Source organism: Macaca thibetana, chromosome 1 (assembly GCF_024542745.1).
Source record: "Macaca thibetana thibetana isolate TM-01 chromosome 1, ASM2454274v1, whole genome shotgun sequence".
In the NCBI taxonomy this organism is placed as follows: Eukaryota; Metazoa; Chordata; class Mammalia; order Primates; family Cercopithecidae; genus Macaca; species Macaca thibetana.
Genome location: NC_065578.1, coordinates 109,595,619 through 109,615,187, shown reverse-complemented (window position 1 = coordinate 109,615,187; position 19,569 = coordinate 109,595,619). Strand labels below are relative to the sequence as shown.

Here is a 19,569-nt window from a genome sequence, read left to right as displayed (position 1 = left end):
AGGACCGTAGTCCTGTGCGGAGTGGAGGGCAGCTGAAGATAAGGCGGCCTGTGCAGACCAAAGAAGGTGGTGGAGGAGCTGAGCTGGGCACCCCACTCACTGGAGGGGATGCGGCAAAGCAGGCAGCTGGGACTGGGTCCAAGTAGTAAGTCAAGTGTGTGCAATCTCCTGATGGAGCGTGCAGGGGAGAGGGTGGGAGTGTGTAATTCCCCTGCAGGCCTCGGAGGGGGGTTGAGAGGAAGGCGGGAACAATCTGCGGTGGTAAGGTAAGTCAGGCTCGGTCCCTGCTCCTCCCAGCCCCTACACGCCACCCACCACGGCCCCTTGCAGACCCAAGATGGGGAGACATGGGCTCCTGCCACTCACCCTAGCCGCCCGGGAGGAGTAGGGATCCTCGAAGAGCGCCCACATGCGGGGCTGCCAGCCGCGGCAGCCCCCAGACCCGGCGCCGTGGCCCGCGCCTCCCTCGTGGGGGCCCAATCGCTGCAGGGCCAGCTCCCGTTCATCGTCGCCGGCCTCGTCGCTGGGCCCCGCGCCGCTGCCGCCTCCGTCCGGACTCTCGAAGATGTCGAGCGCCTCCTCGGCGTCGCGGTGCTGCCGGTAGGTCATCCAGCAGCAGGGTTCCACGTCGGTCTCGTCGATGCCCCAGAAGGTGAGCTCCTCTTCGAAGAGCGGCCCGCACACGTCGGCGGGGCAGTGCAGCTTGCCGGTGCGGTAGTAGTTGAGCACGTAGGCGAAGACGCCCGGGTGCCTGTCGAAGAAGAACTCGCAGCCCCCGCCGCCGCTGCCGCCCGCACCGCCGCCATCGGTCTCGGGCCGGCCCCCGCCGTCGGGGTCGGCCAGCCAGGCGAGGCGGGTTCCCGGTAGGGTGCGCAGGGTGCTGCGGTAGGTCTCATGTCGCGTGCCGCCCACGTTGATGATGATCTTCTCCGACGCCTCGCCCTTGGCCATCTCCTCCTTCAGACATGTTTTGGACGGAGGCTTGTTCCCCGACTTGCGCCCGCGGTAGGAGGAGACACACACCGAGCTGATCATAAGAAGCGCTGCGGGGCTCCGGCTTGGGGCGGCCGCTGCCCTCCAAACACCCTTCCCGAGGAGGCAGCGTCAGACGGGGGAGGGGGAGGAGACGAAGAAGAGGCAGGAGGCGGCGGCGGCCCCCTCTGCGGCGTGGCCCTGCCCCTGCCTATCCCCCCTAGGACGCGGAGCGGGAGGAGTTGGATTTCTCTGGTGCACAGGTGGTTGGGGTTAGGGCAGGAAGCTCCGGAGAGAGGTAGGCGGAGAGAGGGAGGACGCGGGGAAGTAGAAGCAAGCACACACGCGGTCCCCCGCTAGGACGGGACAGACAGACGCTCTGGGCCGGGGACACGCCCCCGCCGTCACCCCGACCAAAGACAAGGAAGCGCACAGTTCAGGCGCACCGCGAAGGTCCGGGGCGCTTGCGCTCACACTCACACGGGCCACCCTCCGGCTCCCAGACCGCACCAAGCCCCGGAGCAGCCGGCTTCCCCGCAGCGGCGGCAGCGCAGCAGCAACAAGTCCTCCGAGTGGCTGCCGGGGCCGTGCTGACACTCTCACGGCAGCCGGAGCTCCGTGGGCCCGGGCTGCTTGCGGTCAACACGAGGCGGCGGCGGCGGCATGTAGCCTCTTCCCCCCATTCATAAATCCAGCGCCGGGCGAGGAAGGCAGGCGGGGCAGAGCAGAGCGCGGCGGCCAGGCGGGCGGGGGCTGCGCAGGGCGAGGCGGCAGCTGGAAAACAAGCGCGCCCGCAGGAGCGAGCTCCGGGTCCTGCGTCCGCGGCTGGGAGCTGAGCCGGACCCGGCGCAGCGCTGCGGGGGCCGAGCTGGGGCGGGGGGGCCTCAGACGGGGCGTCCTGCGCTGCGCGGCGCCTGGGGGGCGGGGCCGCTCTGGGGAGCGGGGCTCTGGGCACTGACGAAGGAGTACCCGGGGCGGCGGCCGAGCTGCCAAGGACACCTGCAGGCTTCCCGCGCCGCGCGGAGAGGGAGCCTCAGCGCAACGCCCCGGCGCCGGGTTCCTGCGATCTGGCGGCGCTGGGAGCCACGCCATCTACGCGTCTGCCCATCTCCGGGCGGGGCGCCGGCCTTGGCTCGTGCGCGGCAGGGGGCGGGCGCGAGGTGGCATAGGGGAGGGGGCGTCTCGGCGCTGGTGGGCTGGGGCCCTAGGGGCTCTTGGTCTCCCTCCGGCGCTGGCAGCGGCCGCCACGCTCCAGTGGCGCCTTTTCTCCGGGGCCCCGCCTCGCCCAGGCGCGCCCTTCGCGGGCGGGGTGGGCGGGGCGCGGCGCGGGGCCGAACCGGCTAGCTGCAGGCCCCGGCGACCGAGCGCAGTCTTCCTCCCCGGAGCCGAGCCCAAACCAAGCGCGTCACCTCCTCGCCGCCAGTGCCCAGCCCAGCGCGCCGCCCCTGCGCGCCTCCGCCGGCAGCCCCTCCCGCCCCCCTCGGCCTTGCTCCCCGCCTCCCCCGGGCCCGCAGCTCCTCCCACTGCAGCCCGCAGACACCGAAGCGCTCTCGACCCCTGACCTCTAACCTCCGCCCGGCTCCGTCGCCCCCTCCCCGCCAAGCTGGTCGAACTGTTGCCGTTTCACTGCGGCTGATGGAAGGCCAAGGAAGAAAGAGGTAGAGACGCTGTCGCGAGGATCAGGCTGTCCTCTCCTTTACCAGGCACCGTGTTGGGGCCTTCTGAGCACCCCGCCCCGCATCCTGCGCCTCGGAGGCCCAGCGGAGCCCAAGACGCCCATGGTCTTGATGCTCTTCGCCTCTGTCCCAGCCACCAAAGCCCCCGCGATGGAATGGGGGACGGGTGGCCTTGGGCAGAGAAACGCCTCTTGTGCCAGTTGGAAGGAAACCGTAGCTCTGGCTCTGTTCATCGCGAAACGTGTTATGGATGTGGGGTGGGTGGGTGGGTAGCCCTGAAAAGTCATTAGTTAAAGCCTTTGCTCGTCATTGCTCTGGGGTCCACATAGGAAGTGCCTGTGTCCTGCCTCATGACCCCCTCCTGCTTCTACTCTTATTCCACCCATTAAAATTTGACTTTGCCTGTGTATATGCCTCCTCTCCCCTCCCTAACCCTGAGCTCCTGCAGGCGGCATTGTGCTTTTTCCATCTTGATAGCTCCCACAGTTCCTGCCTCTGAGAACCTGTTTGCTAAGTGATTGAGAAGCTGCCATACCCAAAACATAGGCACCAACAGGACTTTACTGGCCCTATCCCAAGAGCAATTTCCAGATTCATTTGTTTTTGTTAAGTCCAGAACCTATTTTACATCTTCATATTAATCCCCAATGGTTTTTTTTTTTATTTTTTTACAGCTTCAGGCAGCTTCCATGCCTGTCTGGATGATGTAAGGAGATCTTGAGGCAGAAATGAAAGGTAAATGACACACCTACCCTGGACAGCTGTGCACCTTCCCATTTCCAGATCAGGCAGTACCTAGCTCAACTGGGAATAACAAGACAAGGGCCTGTGTGTGTCTCAGGAAAGGTTAAAAGCCCAGTGCCAATGCAAGGGAGTTTTACAAGCAAGTCTCGTTATTAATGAGGCCAGAAAACCAAAATGGCAATGATCTTTGATGATCAGTACTGATACACAGGGGTGGTGTGTTAATCAGAAACACACATTTTCTGGCACCCCCTTTGTGCCCAGTCCCTGCTCCTCGAAACTGATGTTCGTATTTCAGAGTTTAGCTGGCTTTGAATTTGCTGCAGTGAAAAGAAATATCCCAAGAGTAACTGGGAAGAGAAGACCCGGGACACGCCAGAAGCTGGAGTGAGGAAGAAAGAACCACAGAATATTAATGTAATGAATACCTTTCAAGTCCTATCTGGTCTGTGTCCTGGCAAAGTCCCTTGGGGTCTCTCCCCTGCTTTCTGTCAATCAGGATGACTGAGCTCCGTCATTGGAAGAAAGGGAGTGTAGTGGGTAAGGGGAAAAAATCCATAGTATCCCACCCCGATTGACTTATTCACTCAGTGAATACTTATAGAATACCTACGATATGCCAGAAGCAGTTCCGGGCACTGGAAATACATCAGTGAATAAAACAGCCACTCGCCCTAGTAAATCTGCCCAACAGGTGCTTCCACTCTGCAGTGCTCGTGGATGGTGATGAGCACCTGGGGAGATGGGTAGAGGGAGAAAGTTTCCAGGGAAAAAGGAGGCCAGGAGGGGAGGGAGGGAGATCAGAAAGCTGGGACATGGGCATGGGAACCTAGGAAGAGCTGACAAAAACAGAGGGCCCAGCCTGAGAGAGGCAGCTGGGTAAAGGTGCGTGGGACCAGGTCTCCTGGCTCTGTGCACTGACCAGCTCCGGAGAGGGGAGCTCAGGCTCAGTCCCAAGGCCTCTAGAGAATGCCTCACCCTTACTGGAGATTCATTCTAGAGCTCTGGGCTCACCTGTTACCTGTGCCTCTCTTTGCGAGTCGCTATGCTGCAGTTAGCACTATGGGACTTGTTCCCATCGGTTCTTTGTGTGAGGTCTTCGTGTTCCCTCAAAACGCAGAGCCCAGCTGGAGAAGGATAGGAGAGCCCCCTGCCCAGGCTACTGTGATACAACCTATGGATGTGAGGGTGCTGCCCCCTGGTGGTGCTAGGATGTCCTGGCTCCAGACCTTGCCCTGATCTCTGGGGGCTGTGATGTGGGCAGATGGGGTGGCAGCTGATTCTGGGCTTCCTGTTGATTCCAGGACCTCAGGTACCTCTTCTAGCCTAACTCTGCCACTGGGACTCTGCCTACCCCCTCCCTTCTTCATTCCTCCAAGAACCTTGATGCCTGACAGGCTTAAGCAAGACCACAAAGCAACCACTATTGGAAATTCCTAGTTCCCCAAGCTTCTTTCCCTCAGTTTCACCTTTTCTCTTCTGTCCTCTCCTGAGTGTCCTGGTTTCTTCAGGCTGTCAGGGAAGAGCACCTGTCTGAGAGCCAGTTCACAGTGTCAGCCACAGCGGATTTCCCTCATCAGGGGTGAGGGTGTGGCGAAAGAATAGGAAGAGAGAGCCATGGGAGATTCTAAAGGGGCACCGATGGAGGCTGTCAAGCACCTGCACCCTTTCCAGGCCCACCCCCCCCCCCACCATAATAAGGTCCTCACCCTCTGAATGCTGAGGCTGACCCTGTCCATAGGAAGCTGAGAGCCTGAAATCAAAGCCATTTACCCTTCCCCTTTCCACACTGGGAGCTTTGTATGGGCTCAGCCTCTTTAGAATTACTGGAGCCATCCAATCTCCTCTCCATCTTCCTTCTTTGAAACCCATTTGTGGTGAGGGTCTGTAGGCCAAGGCAAGGTCCTATCCAGTGGTGCTCACACTTTCCCTTTTTGATATTCTAGCTCCTGCCAGGGACTGACCCTCCTCCTTCAGGTCCAGGCCAAGGAGCCAGCATCCTTTCCCAGCACGCCTTGCTCTCTCCCAGCCTGGAAAATTGAATTGCTTTATCAGAGTCATTGGAGGGTGATAGGGCCTCACCGTTCAGGGGGGAACAAGAGAAGGGAAGGCAAGAGCAGGCTGGCAGCCTCCTGTCTGCGTCTCAGCTCATGTCATCCTGCCTCCCCCCACCCCAAGCAGTCTGCAGAGACTTGCAGGCTCCAAATCAAAAGTGAGAGCCTTCCGGCGGGGGGAGGGGTTGTAGGTCGGAGGGGGCTCTGGGGAGAATCTAGCCCCAGTGATTCAGGTCTTGTGAAGATCAGTAGAAGGGCTCTGCCTCAGGACTGAAAGCAGGGTTGGGTTGCTGGGATAATATAATCCCAGTGAAGTTGTATCTGGGGCTCAAAGGCAACCTTTGAGGGCCCTGCTCTTAAAGCGAAGAGACCAGAAGCTCAGGCCTGGGCAGGGCTCGGGGCCTCATACACTATGGACATGGAGTCATAGGGTTGGAGGGGACCTGAGTGTTAGCTCATGGACACATTCCCCCCACTTAGGGATGTCAGGCCTAAGCAGCAGCAGCGAACTCTGAGAGACTGAGCTAGGGCTGGGATTGGGCCAAGGACAGAGAACGACGTGGGGGCCACCAGCTGAGTGGACCCTAGAGGCCTCCTTGTTTAAGGCTCCTAGGCTGGGAACTCAGCCTGCATCCAGAGAGTACCCCCCGTCCCCGCCGGCCGCCCACCACACACACGCTAGCCCAGGGTCCGGCAGGCAAGACCCCTTGACACTTAGCATTTCTCCATCTATAAAAGTACAGATTCCTCCCACCTGGGCTAAGTTCCAGGAAAAACTGGTTCATTCCATTAGAGTAGTTAATTAGTCCTGATGGGCCGGTTCCCTCCAGCAATGTCCTGGGGAAAGGGGAAGCAGCTGTCTGGCGAGGCAGGCCAAACTCAGGTTCCTTTTGGGTGCCCCTGAAGTCCAGGGATTCTTCCCTGCTTGGGTCAGCCCTGGGCAGAATGGAGGGACCCAGAACCCAGGCAGCTCAGACCCAGGGACAGAGAGCAGATCCCCACTGAGTCTTTATGCTCCGCAGCCAGCACTGTGCCTGGCATGGATCCATCTTTGTAAGGGTTTGTGGTTGAACGACAGGCATAGTCTCCCATCTCACAGGTTTCTTCCTACCTAAGATGATGTAAGTAAAGAATGCAGCAGCGTGCCTGGCACCAGTGAGTGTGCCAGGAGGGGAGACACCCAAGTCAGGTTGTGACTGCCTCTGCGAGCCAGAGACTCTTGCCTAGTCCTTTGTATATTCCCAGTGCTCAGCACAATCCCAGGCACTCAGAATACCTGATTCATGCTTGCTTGATGCATGGAATTAATGAGGCGGGGGGTGGCGGGGGAGGAGTCCTCCCTGTCGGTTCCTTGCTGTGTGGCAGAGAATGCACTAGATTGGGAGTCAAGAAACCCAGGCATTGGCCCCCAGTCTTCCTCTTGCTTGGTTGTGGGAAATCTGGTCTTTTCCTCTTTGGGCCTCAGTTTTCCCCATTGTTATACAAGGAGGTTTGGCCAGATAATCCGTAAGGTTCATGTTCTGGTTACTATGGTTATGAAACAAATTACCCCCAGTATGTAGTGGTATAAACCCAACAGTCATTTTATTTTGCTCATTATTTTATGGGTCAGGAAATTAGGAAGGGCTCAATTGAACAGTTCTTGATTAGGGTCTCGTGCAGCTACAATCAGATGACAGCGGGCTGCAAACATCTGAAGCTCAGCTGGGCTAAACGTTCAGTATGATGTGTTCATGTGGCTGGCAGTTGACACTGGCTGTTGGCTCGAAGCTCAGCTGAAGCTGTCAACTTAAGCATCTGCAAACATATCGCTTCCCTACCATGGCAGTCTCAGGGCGGTTGGCCGTCTTACATGGCAGCTGGCTGCCTCTAGAACCAGTAGCCCTACAACACCAGGTGGAAGTGGAACGGCCTTTCTGAATCTAGCCTTGGAAGTCATATAGCATCATTTCTGCTATACCATGTTGGTCAGAGGAGGCATTTGCTCACCCAGATTCAAGAGGAGGAGGATAGACTCCACTTTTGATGGGAGAAGTATTAAAAAGAATTTGGGGCCTTTTCTTTGTTAAAACAACAACAACAAAGAAAACAAAAACAAAACCCCACCATAGCCTTGTGGTCTGTGGAATACTTTAGCCTTGGCCCAAGTCCCTATGACTGGAGCTGTCTGGTGGTGACTGCTGGGGTGAACACGATAATGTACAGGATCAGTGAGACCCCCACACTCTGATACTCCCTTTCCTGGAGAGAGTTCCTTTCCTCCCCTCCTTCCTTGGCTTCTCTGGATTTTAGGCTGAAACTGTCCTTTGTGAATAGCTTTAGGAGATGGCTCATTGCATGGGTGATGGGGCCCCAGAATGAAGCAGGCCCCATGGCCTTGCCCAGGATGGCAAGAAGGAGGAAATATTTAATGAGCACCTATTGTATCCCCATATAGAAAGAAGTCGATACTGTATTCCAGTAGATGTTACTGATGAAGTTCATTTTTCCCTCATACCATCTCTAAGGAAGATATTTTATTGTCGTCCTCCTTTTACAGATCAGAAAATGGAGGTTCCAGGGTTTAAGTGGCTTCCCCAAGGTGGTATGGTTGGTGACAGACCCATGATTCAAACCACTCATGCCACCTGCCCTGGGGCAAACCTGAGGCAGAAGCAGTGGCCTCACGTGTCCTCCCGCATGCCCTTCTCATCCTCCTCCCTGACTGCTCCCTCCACCCAGGGCCCAAACTTAGCCACTCACCTCCCCACCAGAAATGACCTGTTGTGTGTCCAGTTCTGTGTCTCTAAGCTGATAGCCCCTCAGGAGGAAGTTCCGCCCAGGTGCTGGTGACTGATGACAAAGATCCCTAACACTCTAGAATCGGCCCATAACATGGGCAGCCAGATTTTCCCCACTCCCCCATCAACAAGTGGGGGCTTCTGTGTGCCCTCCCCTTTATTTGGGCAGATATTGTGACCCACAGAAGATGGTGGAGGTACTGCGCCATTTTCCAGGCCCAGGCCTTAAAAACCTAGCAGCTTCCACCTCCTGTCTCTTGAGATGGTCTCTCTGGGCACCCTGAGCCCCTCAGTCAGAAGTCTGGCCGAGTAGCCATGCTGGAGAGGCAGTGGTAGCTGTTCACTCCGGCCGGCAGGCCCAGCTGAACCCAGTCTTCCAGCCATTCACTGGAGTGCCAGGCATTTGAGTGAATGTGAAGGCAGCTGCCTTGGACCCTTCAGACTAGTTCGCTGCTAGTTGAATATCACTGAGTGACCTCGGTTGCCACCAAAAGAGTTGCTCAGACAAGTCCTGCCTGAATTCCTTACTCACAAAACTGCATGATAGAATGGTTGTTTTAAGCCACTCAGATTTGGGGTAACTTGGAATACAGCAATAGATAACTGGACCAACATGTGTTATCTCACTGAATCTATTATCTCTGTTTTACAGACTAGGACATTTAAGCTCAGAGGGATTACGTGACTTGCTCAAGGCCTCCCAGGAAGCAGGAAGCTGGGTGGCATTTGAACTTGAACTTGAGAAGTATGACTCTAGAGCTCCTTCGAACCAAATCCCTTGTTATGCTGCATCTTGGCGGGTCTGTGTGCCCCTCCTGGCAGAAGGGCTCACATCTCAACCAAAAACATTATCTTCAACCAAAAGACTGATACTTTACAAGAAATGACTTTTCTAGCACCAGGCCATTTCCCGGTTTGAAAGATACATGGGGAGATGTGGAGTCATAGGGCAGGGCCCCTCCCTCTGCCAAACTCAGGACAGCAGGGGCTGATTTTATCTTTATTCATCTATAGCTGGCATGGAGCCTGTCCAGGGTGAGTACGTAATAAATGTTTGTTCAACAAATAAACTGACCCACAAAGGAATAAATGATGGAGAGGAAAGGAAGGCAAGCAGGCTATGATCTGGCGAGAAAGGTTTTCCTAACAGTATGGCGATTCCTCAAGGATCTAGAACTAGAAGTACCATATGACCCAGCCATCCCATTACTGGGTATATACCCAAAGGATTATAAATCATGCTGCTATAAAGACACATGCACACGTATGTTTACTGCGGCACTATTCACAATAGCAAAGACTTGGAATCAACCCAAATGTCCATCAGTGACAGACTGGATTAAAAAAAATGTGGCACATATACACCATGGAATACTATGCAGCCATAAAAAAGGATGAGTTTGTGTCCTTTGTAGGGACGTGGATGCAGCTGGAAACCATCATTCTCAGCAAACTATTGCAAGAACAGAAAACCAAACACCGCATGTTCTCACTCATAGGTGGGAACTGAACAATGAGATCACTTGGACTCGGGAAGGGGGACATTACACACCGGGGCCTATCATGGGGAGCAGGGAGGGGGGAGGGATGGCATTGGGAGTTATACCTGATGTAAATGACGAGTTGATGGGTGCTGACGAGTTGATGGGTGCAGCACACCAACATGGCACAAGTATACATATGTAACAAACCTGCACATTATGCACATGTACCCTAGAACTTAAAGTATAATAATAATAATTTTTTTAAAAAAAGAAAGAAAGAAACGTTTTTCCTGCCATCTGGTGGCTATTCCTGGAAGAACACTTTCTATGGCAAGAGAAGAAAATGACAGGTTTCGTCAGGGTCCTTGGCTGTGTGTGTGTATGTGTGTGTGTGAGTGCAAGCAGCATCATTCCAGCCTGGAGCTGGGTGGGGTGGGGGTGAGGCCTCCTCCAGGAGTCTGACTTCTTGCCTCTTTCAACGTCGGTGCTCCTAGAGGGTGAGGCAGGAAGAAGAGCTTCCCCAGGCCCCAGCACATTCCGTTCTTCACAGTGCTGAGTATTCAGTGGGTGTTTAATAAGTGAATACTTGGGGCTGGAATGTTAGAACGGGGTGATGTCAGATCCCCTAGTTCATCTTTACCTTCTACTGAAGTTTGCAAAAGGGATAGCTATCGAAGAGAGGGGCAGAACTTTATGCCTGTTCCAGGGGAGTCCACCCCGCAGCACCCAGGAGTCCCCTGCCTCCTAGTCCTTGCTTTCAGACCTCTGAACACTGGCACCTTCCCACCCTTGTCCTTCCCTGGGGTGGGCCTCCACACACCCTGCCCTTGCCAGGCTGACAAGTATGGCTTTTCCTGGCAGTCAGGCGGGACAGGAGTTTTCCCTACAGAGAAAACTTTAACTACCTTAAGGTGGTTAAAGGTCCTTAAAAGGCCGGGCGCGGTGGCTCAAGCCTGTAATCCCAGCACTTTGGGAGGCCGAGACGGGCGGATCACGAGGTCAGTAGATCGAGACCATCCTGGCTAACATGGTGAAACCCCGTCTCTACTAAAAAAAATACAAAAAACTAGCCAAGCGAGGCGGTGGGCGCCTGTAGTCCCAGCTACTCAGGAGGCTGAGGCAGGAGAAGGGCGTAAACCCGGGAGGCGGAGCTTGCAGTGAGCTGAGATCCGGCCACTGCACTCCAGCCTGGGTGACAGAGCGAGACTCCGTCTCAAAAAAAAAAAAAAAAGGTCCTTAAAAAAAGACCACTGAATACCATCCTCATTTCAGATGCAGTTTCACCTGGAAAAATCTAGACAGCAAAGGATCTCCCTCAGGAAATGGTTGCAAAGATGACAGGAAATTAGATACGTGGAATCGCTGGACCCCAGTAGGGCCCTCTGCAAGTGTATGCATTATTATTATTATTATTTTTTTTTTTTTTTTTTTTTTTTTTTTTTGAGACAGAGTCTCGCTCTGCCAGGCTGGAGTGCAGTGGCCGGATCTCAGCTCACTGCAGGCTCCGCCTCCCGGGTTGACGCCATTCTCCCGCCTCAGCCTCCCAAGTAGCTGGGACTACAGGCGCCCGCCACCTTGCCTGGCTACTTTTTTGTGTTTTTTAGTAGAGACGGGGTTTCACCGTGTTAGCCAGGATGAAGTGTATGCATTATTAATACCTATGACAGTTCCTAGGAAAATAGAGAGGTGAACCTGCCCACACTTCCCGTGCTGCTCCTCAGCCAGCCAGCACCCACAACCCCCCCAGCAGTCCTGTCCACCCATCCCAGTCCAAGCTTTTCCCCCCAAAGCTTCCCACAGGATCCTTGGCCACCCATCCCTCTCCCTCATTGCAAGAGCAGGTGAGAAAGGCAAGAAGGGTTTGGTAAGAACAGACACTTTATTGCACACCATGGTGGGGGAGAGAGGAAGAGGGGTCTAGGGTGACAATGCCTCATCCCCTCCCCTGGGCTGAGTGGTTTTGACCCAGGGCTCTGACCAGCCATGGGACACAGGGACTTGAATTGTTCTGAACTTATGCCAGAACCCAAAGTGACAGCCTGGTGTCTGTGCTTGGGTCTGTACAAAGCAGAGCTTTCAATGAGAAGGGGCCCTAGGCCCCCTCCCCCAGCCGAAGTCATCAGGCCCCAGTGAAGCAGCAGACCTCACATCTCAGGGCCTATTTGAAGGATACAGGGGTGCTCAGGGAGCCAGGTTCATTCTAACTGGTTCAGTTTCCAGCTCTTTTCACAGTGGGGAGTACTCTGGGGGAGTGGGATGGGGAAGTTGGGGTGAGGAAGGGCAGGAAAGCAGCCCTTCCGCCTGGTAATACCGTAGACCTGTGCAGTGCCTGGGACCATGGCTCCTGCATCCCAGTCCCATGACCCACACAGGCTGACTCAGAGCGGGGGTTCTCCTGGCACTGGGAAAGCAGCAGCCCCTGCACATGTATTGCTGGAGGGCAGAAGCCGACCTCACTGGCATTCACCGATGTGCCCTACCTGTTCAGCCCCCATCTGGGCCTCGGGCTTCATGCTGCCTCAGTGAGGAGGGCAGAAGGCTCCCTGAGCAAGAAGCTGGTGATGGGGCTGGAGGGCAGGCACAGGTAAGGGATCAGGAGACTGTTGACTCTTTCAGGCACATCCCTGCCCTGGAGTTCCCTCTGTCTTCTGGTGGGCACTGTTTGGACAGCACCAAAGCCAGTGGGGGTGGGGACCCTGTGAAAGGACTTGGGGACCTGGTCCTCTCCTGCTCCTCCAGGATTCTGGGGCTGGATCTTAGCTCATCAGGTGACCCCACCTGCCTTTGACTCCAAAGGCGTCAGAAGTACAGTGGGGAGGGGGCAGGCGGCCCTTTCCAAACACTGTCAGGACTGCATCAAGGGCAAATGCAGCAGTGCTGTGAGATCCCTCTTGGGGTCTCGCCATCTTAAGAATCCTAGTACTTTTCCTCTGGAGAAAAGCTAGCGATTCTACTGGGAACAGCAAGAAGCTGACTGGTAAATACATTTGAGGATTTTTTTTTTCCCCTAACGCCCTCCTTCCCTGTTTCTGGCAAACCCAGTGGTGTGAAGGCAATGAGTCACCAGCAAGAAACACATGCCTTTCCCCATAGCAGGGGGCTCCCGAGGCACCCTGCCGGCCCTGAGGCTCCCGATAGATAGAGGAGGAGGAGGCAGGGGGAGGGAGCATGGTCTTCAGGAAGGTGGTGAACACTGGGAGTCACAGATCAGCACGCTACACACACCCACACTCACGTATGTGCACACCACACACACACGCACGCACACACACACCCTGAGCTCTGGGCCCTACGTCTAACACACAGCGAAGACACAGCAAAAGCTACAGGGAGCACTAGCGCGCCCACACCTAGCAAGCATACAGCCCCAGCTCAGCCCCTCCCGCTGGGGCCTGGCCCAGCCACACGCTACAAAATTAAAAATATATCAAATATACAATGAAAATAGATCTGTACAGCACTGAGGATGAAAATAGTCCACCAGCCACAGTATATTGGGTTTGTCATTTAACAGCATTTACACCCACATGTACAGAGTGAATATACAATAGAAACAGAATATATAGAAGAGTATATATAGTAGAGTGTCTCTCCTGGGGCTTTGCTTTTCCTGTTGCTAATTCTGCTTGGGATTTGGCAAGGGGCCAGGTAGGAGGTGTGGTCAGGTGAGGGGGCCTATGGTGGGATGTTGTGCCCCAAAAGCTCATCTCTTTGAGAGGTGGGTCTCTCTCTCCCCTCAAACACTCAGGAAAGACAGGTAGGGCAGAGGGGGCTAGAAAGGGGAAGGTGTGGAAGAGGGATGTGTAAGGGAGATGGCAGGGCTGGGGGACAGACCACTCCCAGGCTTGGGGGGACAGTAAGGAACTCGGGGGTGAAGGAGGGCACCCTGATTCTGGTCTGTCCCTCCAGGTCCTAAGAGCAATCTGAGCTACAAGAGTGACTTGTGACCCTTTGTGAGGGTGTCTGGGTTGAGCACTGTGGCCTGTTTCTGCCCTGCCCACCAGAGCTCTCCGAAAGATGGAGCCAGTATTCCCTCCTTTATCCCTCCTTTCCTTCCTTCCCCTACCCCATCCATCCATCCATCCATCCATCCATCCACCCATCCATCCAACCCCACCCCCCAATCCATCCGTCCATCCATCCATCCATCCATCCATCCATCCATCCATCCATCCATCCCTCTGCAGACATTAACTCTTGGGTCAGGTTCCTCCCTGGCTGCACTCTGAGAATGGGTTCTCTTCCAGAGGAGGCCCTGAAGGTAATGGAGGGTGGGGTCGCTGTTGTCAGCTGCAGCCTTCTGCACAGGCTGGCCTCCATTCTGAAGACCAGCCCTTGTCTTTGGCAGCCTCTACTGTCCACAGCACTGCCTGTGGTACTGGCCACTATGGGCCAGGAAGGCTTGGGAAAGGTTTCCAAAGTGTCTGTACATGATGTGCACACTGGGTGGCTGTGCTTGTGTAATAAGGAGAGTGAGTGGCGGCTCAAAGGGGCAGTGAAATTATCTGTCTTTCCCCAGGAGTGATAAGCCCCTGAACTCCGGGGACCCCTGTTCCAGGGGAAAAGCTGCCACTAGACAGAACATTGGACCCCAGGTGAGGAGGGCGGGAAGTGTGTTTCACAATTGTGCTCCAAACCATCTAATTTGTGCTGGGAACCAACAATGTGTGCTCTGGAAACCTCTCCTTGCACCGTTTCCTTCTGTCTCCAGGAGAGAGGCAGAGGCCACCACTTTGGGCTGGGGAGGGGTGCTGGGGACAGGGAGATGGCTAGGCCCTAATTGAGGTGGGGGAGGTTCTGGTCCCAGTCACTGCACTCCCAGACAAGACGCAGGAGCACACACCACCCACCCCAGCCAGGGCCAAGGACATGGGAAGATTCCACCCAGGGACCAGGGCAGAGGATGTTCCTCACCTTCTGCTACCAAGGCTCATGCTCAAGCCGAGGGCAGCACCCACCTCTGACAATAGAACTTGGGGCTTCTGCCTACGCCCTCCCAGTTCTGAGCCCTGAGCCCTTCTGCCTTCAAGCAGGTAGCCTCTTAGACTAGGAGCAACTCCGTCTGGGCTGGGCAGGATGGTGTCCTGCTCTCATGGCAGAGTGAGCTAAAGTCCACTCTCCTTCCCCGGCCCCAAGGCCTCTCACCACCACCATCTGGTGGCTCAGGGCACCCCCGAGCCCTAAGAACTGCAGGTGGCAAGTTACAGGAAGAGAGGGAGGTGAGTGACTCCTGCAGTGGCCACTTGGAATCTCCCAGGGACTGGGAAGCCGGAGTGATGGGTTGTTCCAATTACATGGCTGCAATCTGGTGGAGGCTCTTGGAGGGCTAGATGAGTGGGGTCCTGAATTGGGAAACAGAGCTGCTCCCAGCCTCCTGCTCAGGGCTAGGGAGCAGAGTCTTCTGGGACTGAAGAGGGGAGTGAGGCAGGGCAGACCCTCTCTTCTTGGGCAAAGGGCCTGGCCTGGGCCTGGTGGCCACCTCGAGGAAGAGGCCAGGCCTGGACGAGTGGGCAGGTTGAGTGTGGGGGGAGAGGCGGGCAGGGCTGGGGCAGTGGTCACAGCTCCGACTCAGGGGTGCTGGCCAGGAGGTAGCCGCTCCCATAGCGTCCATTGGGGTTACCACCGGTTTCCAGGGGCGATGTGCTGCCAGGCCCCAGATAGGAACGGTGAGTGGGCATGGGGGAAGGTGCCTCACTGGGCACCTTGCTGAGGATGAAGCGGGTCTCATCGTTCTCCTCCAGGTTGGAGATGTCCTTCATCATGCGGCCCTTCTTGTAGGACACGGAGAGGGTGTTGGAGCCGTCAGAGAGCAGGTGGAAGTGCCGCAGGACGAACACCACAGGGATGGGCAGCGTCGCCACGACGATGAGGGTGATCAGGAGCGCCATGGCCCAGTTGGGGAAATACAGGTAGCGCTCGGCCGCCTGCGGGTGGGCTGCCTTAAGGGCTGCTGCCGGCACTGTGACAGCCCTCCCCTCCCAAACCCTCCAAGACTGCTCTCCTGCCCTCACCCATGGCCTTCCACTCCTCTCCCCTCCCACCATCCTGGCCAGGCACAGCCAAGGATGGGGGTTGACAGGGGTTTACCTGGTCACCTTGGTGAAAGGGTCTAGGGTGATTTCTACTATTATAAAATGAACTAATTCCACTCCACAGGCATGGAGAGAGAATATGGGTTAGAAAGACTGGATAAGTGCATTAATCTTTCTAAGCCTCAGTGTCCCCATTTGTGCTACAGGGATGATGCCACCTCTGTCTTTGGGCTGTTGTAGGATTGTGGTTTAGGTGTGAGGCACCTGGCAGGGCCTGGCACATAGCACCTGCCCTAGAAAGGTGTATCCCTATCTGTGGTTGCATTAAAGGCCTGAGAAGATGCAAATGTCCCTGGGGTTTGGGGCCCCAACCCTTACCTCCTCCTTGATCCAGGCGCTGTAGCCCGGGGGCGTGACCCCCAGCTGGATGACACTGGCTGTGGTGAGTATAGCCATGCATAGTGGAGACACGAACTTCCACATGTAGAAATAGAAGCGGTAGGGGCGGAAGCCCAGCATCTCCGTCAGCTCCTGCATGAACCTGCCAGGCATAGCAGAGGGTCCAGCAGTTGGCATCCCTCAGTCACACCTCCCTCTTCCCCCTTCACCATCTCCTCCAGAAAGTCCTCGTTCCCCAGTCCCTCCCTCCTGGGCTCTTCTATTCTTCACATTCAGTGCTCATTGTGTGTGGTCTGCCTGGCCCCTGGGAAGGCTCTACTGTCCTCCTCTAACCTCCTCTGATTCCGTCACATCACACCCCATCCAGAGATATGATAGGGCCCAGCAGACACACCCTGGGCAGGTGCACGTCTGTTTTATGTATAGACAGCTTGTGTGTTCAGGAGTGCCTAGCCCTTTCACACTGGCCTGGCTGAAGGCTCCCCCTGCTGGAAAAGCATAGAAGTGCACTTCTCTAGAGTCCAAAGGTAGAGAGCTGCCCTGACTTTCAAAGGTTTCTCACCAAGGGGTGAGCAGAATTCCGACGGCCAGCAGGCTTGAATGGCATACAAAAGAATCATCTTTACCTCAGTAACCCCTAACTGAAATATTGCATTACTTTCTATTATATTATGAATGCAAGCAACCACAGTAGTATTAACAATACCCGTGACTGTCGCCAATAGATTACAGATATTTTCATATTACATCCCAGCTATTGAAGATAGCGTCATTGTCGATTTTCGTCACTACTTCAAAGTTACTATTGTTATTAGATCTATAGCTAGATCTTGTAACAATGCATTAAAAATAAAGTGCTCATAATTACTATATCACAGATTTTAAACAATATTTCGCTATTTTTCAATATTATTAGTTTCTTATATAATCCTACACATTTTATCTTATGCATTTAAAATAACAGAAGGAGTACAGGGACATCACCAGACTGCCGAAGGAGTCCGGGACACAAAAATCAGCCAGAGTCCCTTGTGGCAGTGTCTTACAGCCCTGGCCCACAGCAGGTGGAAGCAGAGGAGTGTCCTTTCCCCGACTCCCTGTCCCCTCCTGTGCTCTCCCAGGAAGCAGACGGCCCCTGTGAAAGAGCCCCACTGCCCAACCGGGTCCAGGCATCAGGGAGGGTCAGACCGAGAGGGTTAGTGGAGGTGGGTCTTGCCAAGGACAAGGACAATGTGGTCACGGTCGATGCTAAGTGAGTCAGAGAGACGTAGTTCTAGAACTCCTGGGAACACGTATTTACCCTAACATGAGGGATGAGGCCAAGAGCTTACAGTAAGCGTACGACTGCCCTAGGTTTAGGCTGTGAGACCCAATCCTTTCTTGGGGCTGAATCCTCTTACTCTGCACGACCCCAGACTTGGGGCCAAAACCACACCTCATCTCATACCCCTATCTAGGCCCTTACAACTGTGAACAGGCTGCTGAAGTCTACACGTTCTCCAAGGGCAAGGGCCTATTGTAGACCCACTAAGCCCTTCATAAAAACTTAACAGAATTCTGAAGAGTTGGTACCCAGGAAAGGTGCTATGGTAATTTAAGGATGATGCCAGGACCTGCACCCAGGACACCCAGTCCTCAGACTGGCTCTGTTTCTCCCTGGACAAGTGGCCTTAGGCAGCCACGTCCTTGCACTATGCCTCGATTTCCCTAAATGACTTGTAAGGGCACTTTCAGCTCTGCCATTGTGATTCTATAATCTGCCTCTCCAGGGAGTCATCACAGGACAGACCCCTCCTCCCGTCCCACATTTCCCCCATGTCCCCCTTACTTCTTGGTTCCATAAATCCAGGCCACAGCGATGTTCTCAAGGATGACGATGAGAGTGAGTGGCAGGGTGGCCGAGTAGTCATCGAACATGGTGACAAAGTAGTTTCCGGAGCGCTGGACGAACAACAGCCCCACGAAGAATGCAAAGACACAGCAGCCCACTACAGAGAGCCGGGAGGCCGGTGTGGGGGCAAAGGTGCAGGGTGGGTGGGGCCCTGGGGGTCTTGGGGCACCCAGGCCCCTCCCATCACATCCCTCCCCCACGCATGCCTGCAGCCCTCCTGCCAGCAGGCCCAGTCCTGCACGAGGGATCCAGATGCTCAGGTTCTGAGCCCCGCTCTACTAGTCGGGGAGCAACTGAGGAAGGCGTTGTGTCTAACTTTCATCCCATGCCTCTGCCCCAGCACAGTGCCTGGCGGCAGGTGCTCTACTTAATTGCTGCATTTAACTTAAATGATTCATCTGATTGTTCCCAGTCTTTTTTCTCCACCTCGGTTTCCCCATTTGAGAACAGAAAGATACCCGCTCTAGGGATGCAGGTGAGAGGTATCCCTGTATGGGCCCTAGATCAACTCAGCAGACCCCGAAGGGAACTGTGGACACAACCCGGGACCAGAGTGACAAAGATGGAATAGGGCGCAAGGCCAGTGAGCGCCCCTGCCCAAGACGACTCAGCACCCCTGCCTGAGATGACTCAGCAGACCCTTGGGGAGAGGGGTAAGTGAACCAACAAAGGGGCCTAGGTGCAGGCCTCCCAGCTCATGTTTGCTCCACATTTCCAAGTAGCTTTCTCTTCCTGGCTTGAGTGCTCGTCACTGAGCGGCACAGCCAGGCTCCAGCTGTGTCCCAGTGCGGGGTGGAGCCTTCTGGGTGTGGGGTCATGAAGGACCCAGTCAGAAGCCAGAACGGGATTGCTGTCCACAAGGGCAGCCTGCAGAGCCCGGGCATGGGGGCAGGGAGGAGTTACCTGTGAACATCTCCTTGGGTACCTTGAAGGTGTCGATGATGGGCGTGGTGATGCCCGCCATGGTCCCGATCATGCTGCCGAGGCCCAGGTTGATGAGCATCAGGAAGAACATGACGGACCAGAATGGGGAGGCGGGGAAGTGCGTCATGGCCTCAGTGAAGGCGATGAAGGCCAGGCCTGTGCCCTGCACGGACTGAAGGCGGGGTGGAAAGCAGGACCTGTGAGGTCACCCCTCCCCGGGCAGACGGCTGCTGCCTTTCCTCTGCCCTTCGAACTTTTGGAATAACTATTCCCTCTTTCACAGGGGTTCCCACCTCCACCTAAATCCTGTTGATTTTGGCCAGTGGGTCTCGAACTTTAGCAGGCATTGGAATCCCCTAGAGGTAGCTCAAAAACACCAACTTGAGAGTTCACCTATGGGGCCTAGAATCTACAGGTTGTACCAGAAGCTTAGGTGATTCAGATGAAGATGCTCATGTTTAGAAATACATCAGCTCAGGACCCCCCTCCTCTAAGATGTCTTTCCTGATTGCTCCAGCCACACTGTGGCCGCTCCCAGCTCAGAACTTTGGAACTGCAGATCTTCATGCAGTGGTCTCAGCCTCGCCTCTCAATGGAGGCACGCTGGAGCCTT

General features: G+C 55.4%; 2 protein-coding genes, 1 long non-coding RNA gene and 1 pseudogene across 10 annotated transcripts in view; 1 reads left to right on the top strand and 3 right to left on the bottom strand.

Moving 5' to 3' along the window:
• The window catches only part of KCNC4 (potassium voltage-gated channel subfamily C member 4), a 69,724-nt gene extending 67,496 nt beyond the window's left edge, over nucleotides 1-2,228 (bottom strand). For 3 of the 5 annotated variants that reach the window (XM_050745878.1, XM_050745895.1, XM_050745871.1), the window contains exon 1: nucleotides 367-2,228. In XM_050745878.1, the coding sequence (XP_050601835.1) occupies nucleotides 367-1,035 (669 nt within the window). In that variant the 5' untranslated portion in view covers nucleotides 1,036-2,228. The remainder of the gene's footprint in view (nucleotides 1-366) is intronic. The other 2 variants (XM_050745884.1, XM_050745904.1) reach the window with 1 other exon arrangement.
• LOC126930289 (uncharacterized) lies at nucleotides 184-9,783 on the top strand. The gene is made up of 3 exons (XR_007717554.1): nucleotides 184-266; nucleotides 3,323-3,383; nucleotides 8,879-9,783. It is a non-coding gene; the product is annotated as an uncharacterized LOC126930289 (long non-coding RNA).
• A 1,787-nt stretch (nucleotides 9,784-11,570) lies between these two features.
• Nucleotides 11,571-14,030, bottom strand: LOC126930048 (uncharacterized; annotated as a pseudogene). Its single transcript, XR_007717440.1, has one exon. The product of XR_007717440.1 is annotated as an uncharacterized LOC126930048 (transcript).
• SLC6A17 (solute carrier family 6 member 17) overlaps nucleotides 11,571-19,569 on the bottom strand; it is a 51,846-nt gene continuing 43,847 nt past the window's right edge. For all 3 annotated transcript variants that reach the window (XM_050745818.1, XM_050745837.1, XM_050745827.1), the window contains exons 9-12: nucleotides 18,936-19,128; nucleotides 17,970-18,129; nucleotides 16,121-16,283; nucleotides 11,571-15,634 (exon numbers count right to left, since the gene is read on the bottom strand). In XM_050745818.1, coding sequence (XP_050601775.1) covers nucleotides 15,266-15,634; nucleotides 16,121-16,283; nucleotides 17,970-18,129; nucleotides 18,936-19,128 — 885 coding nt within the window. In that variant the 3' untranslated portion in view covers nucleotides 11,571-15,265. The remainder of the gene's footprint in view (nucleotides 15,635-16,120; nucleotides 16,284-17,969; nucleotides 18,130-18,935; nucleotides 19,129-19,569) is intronic.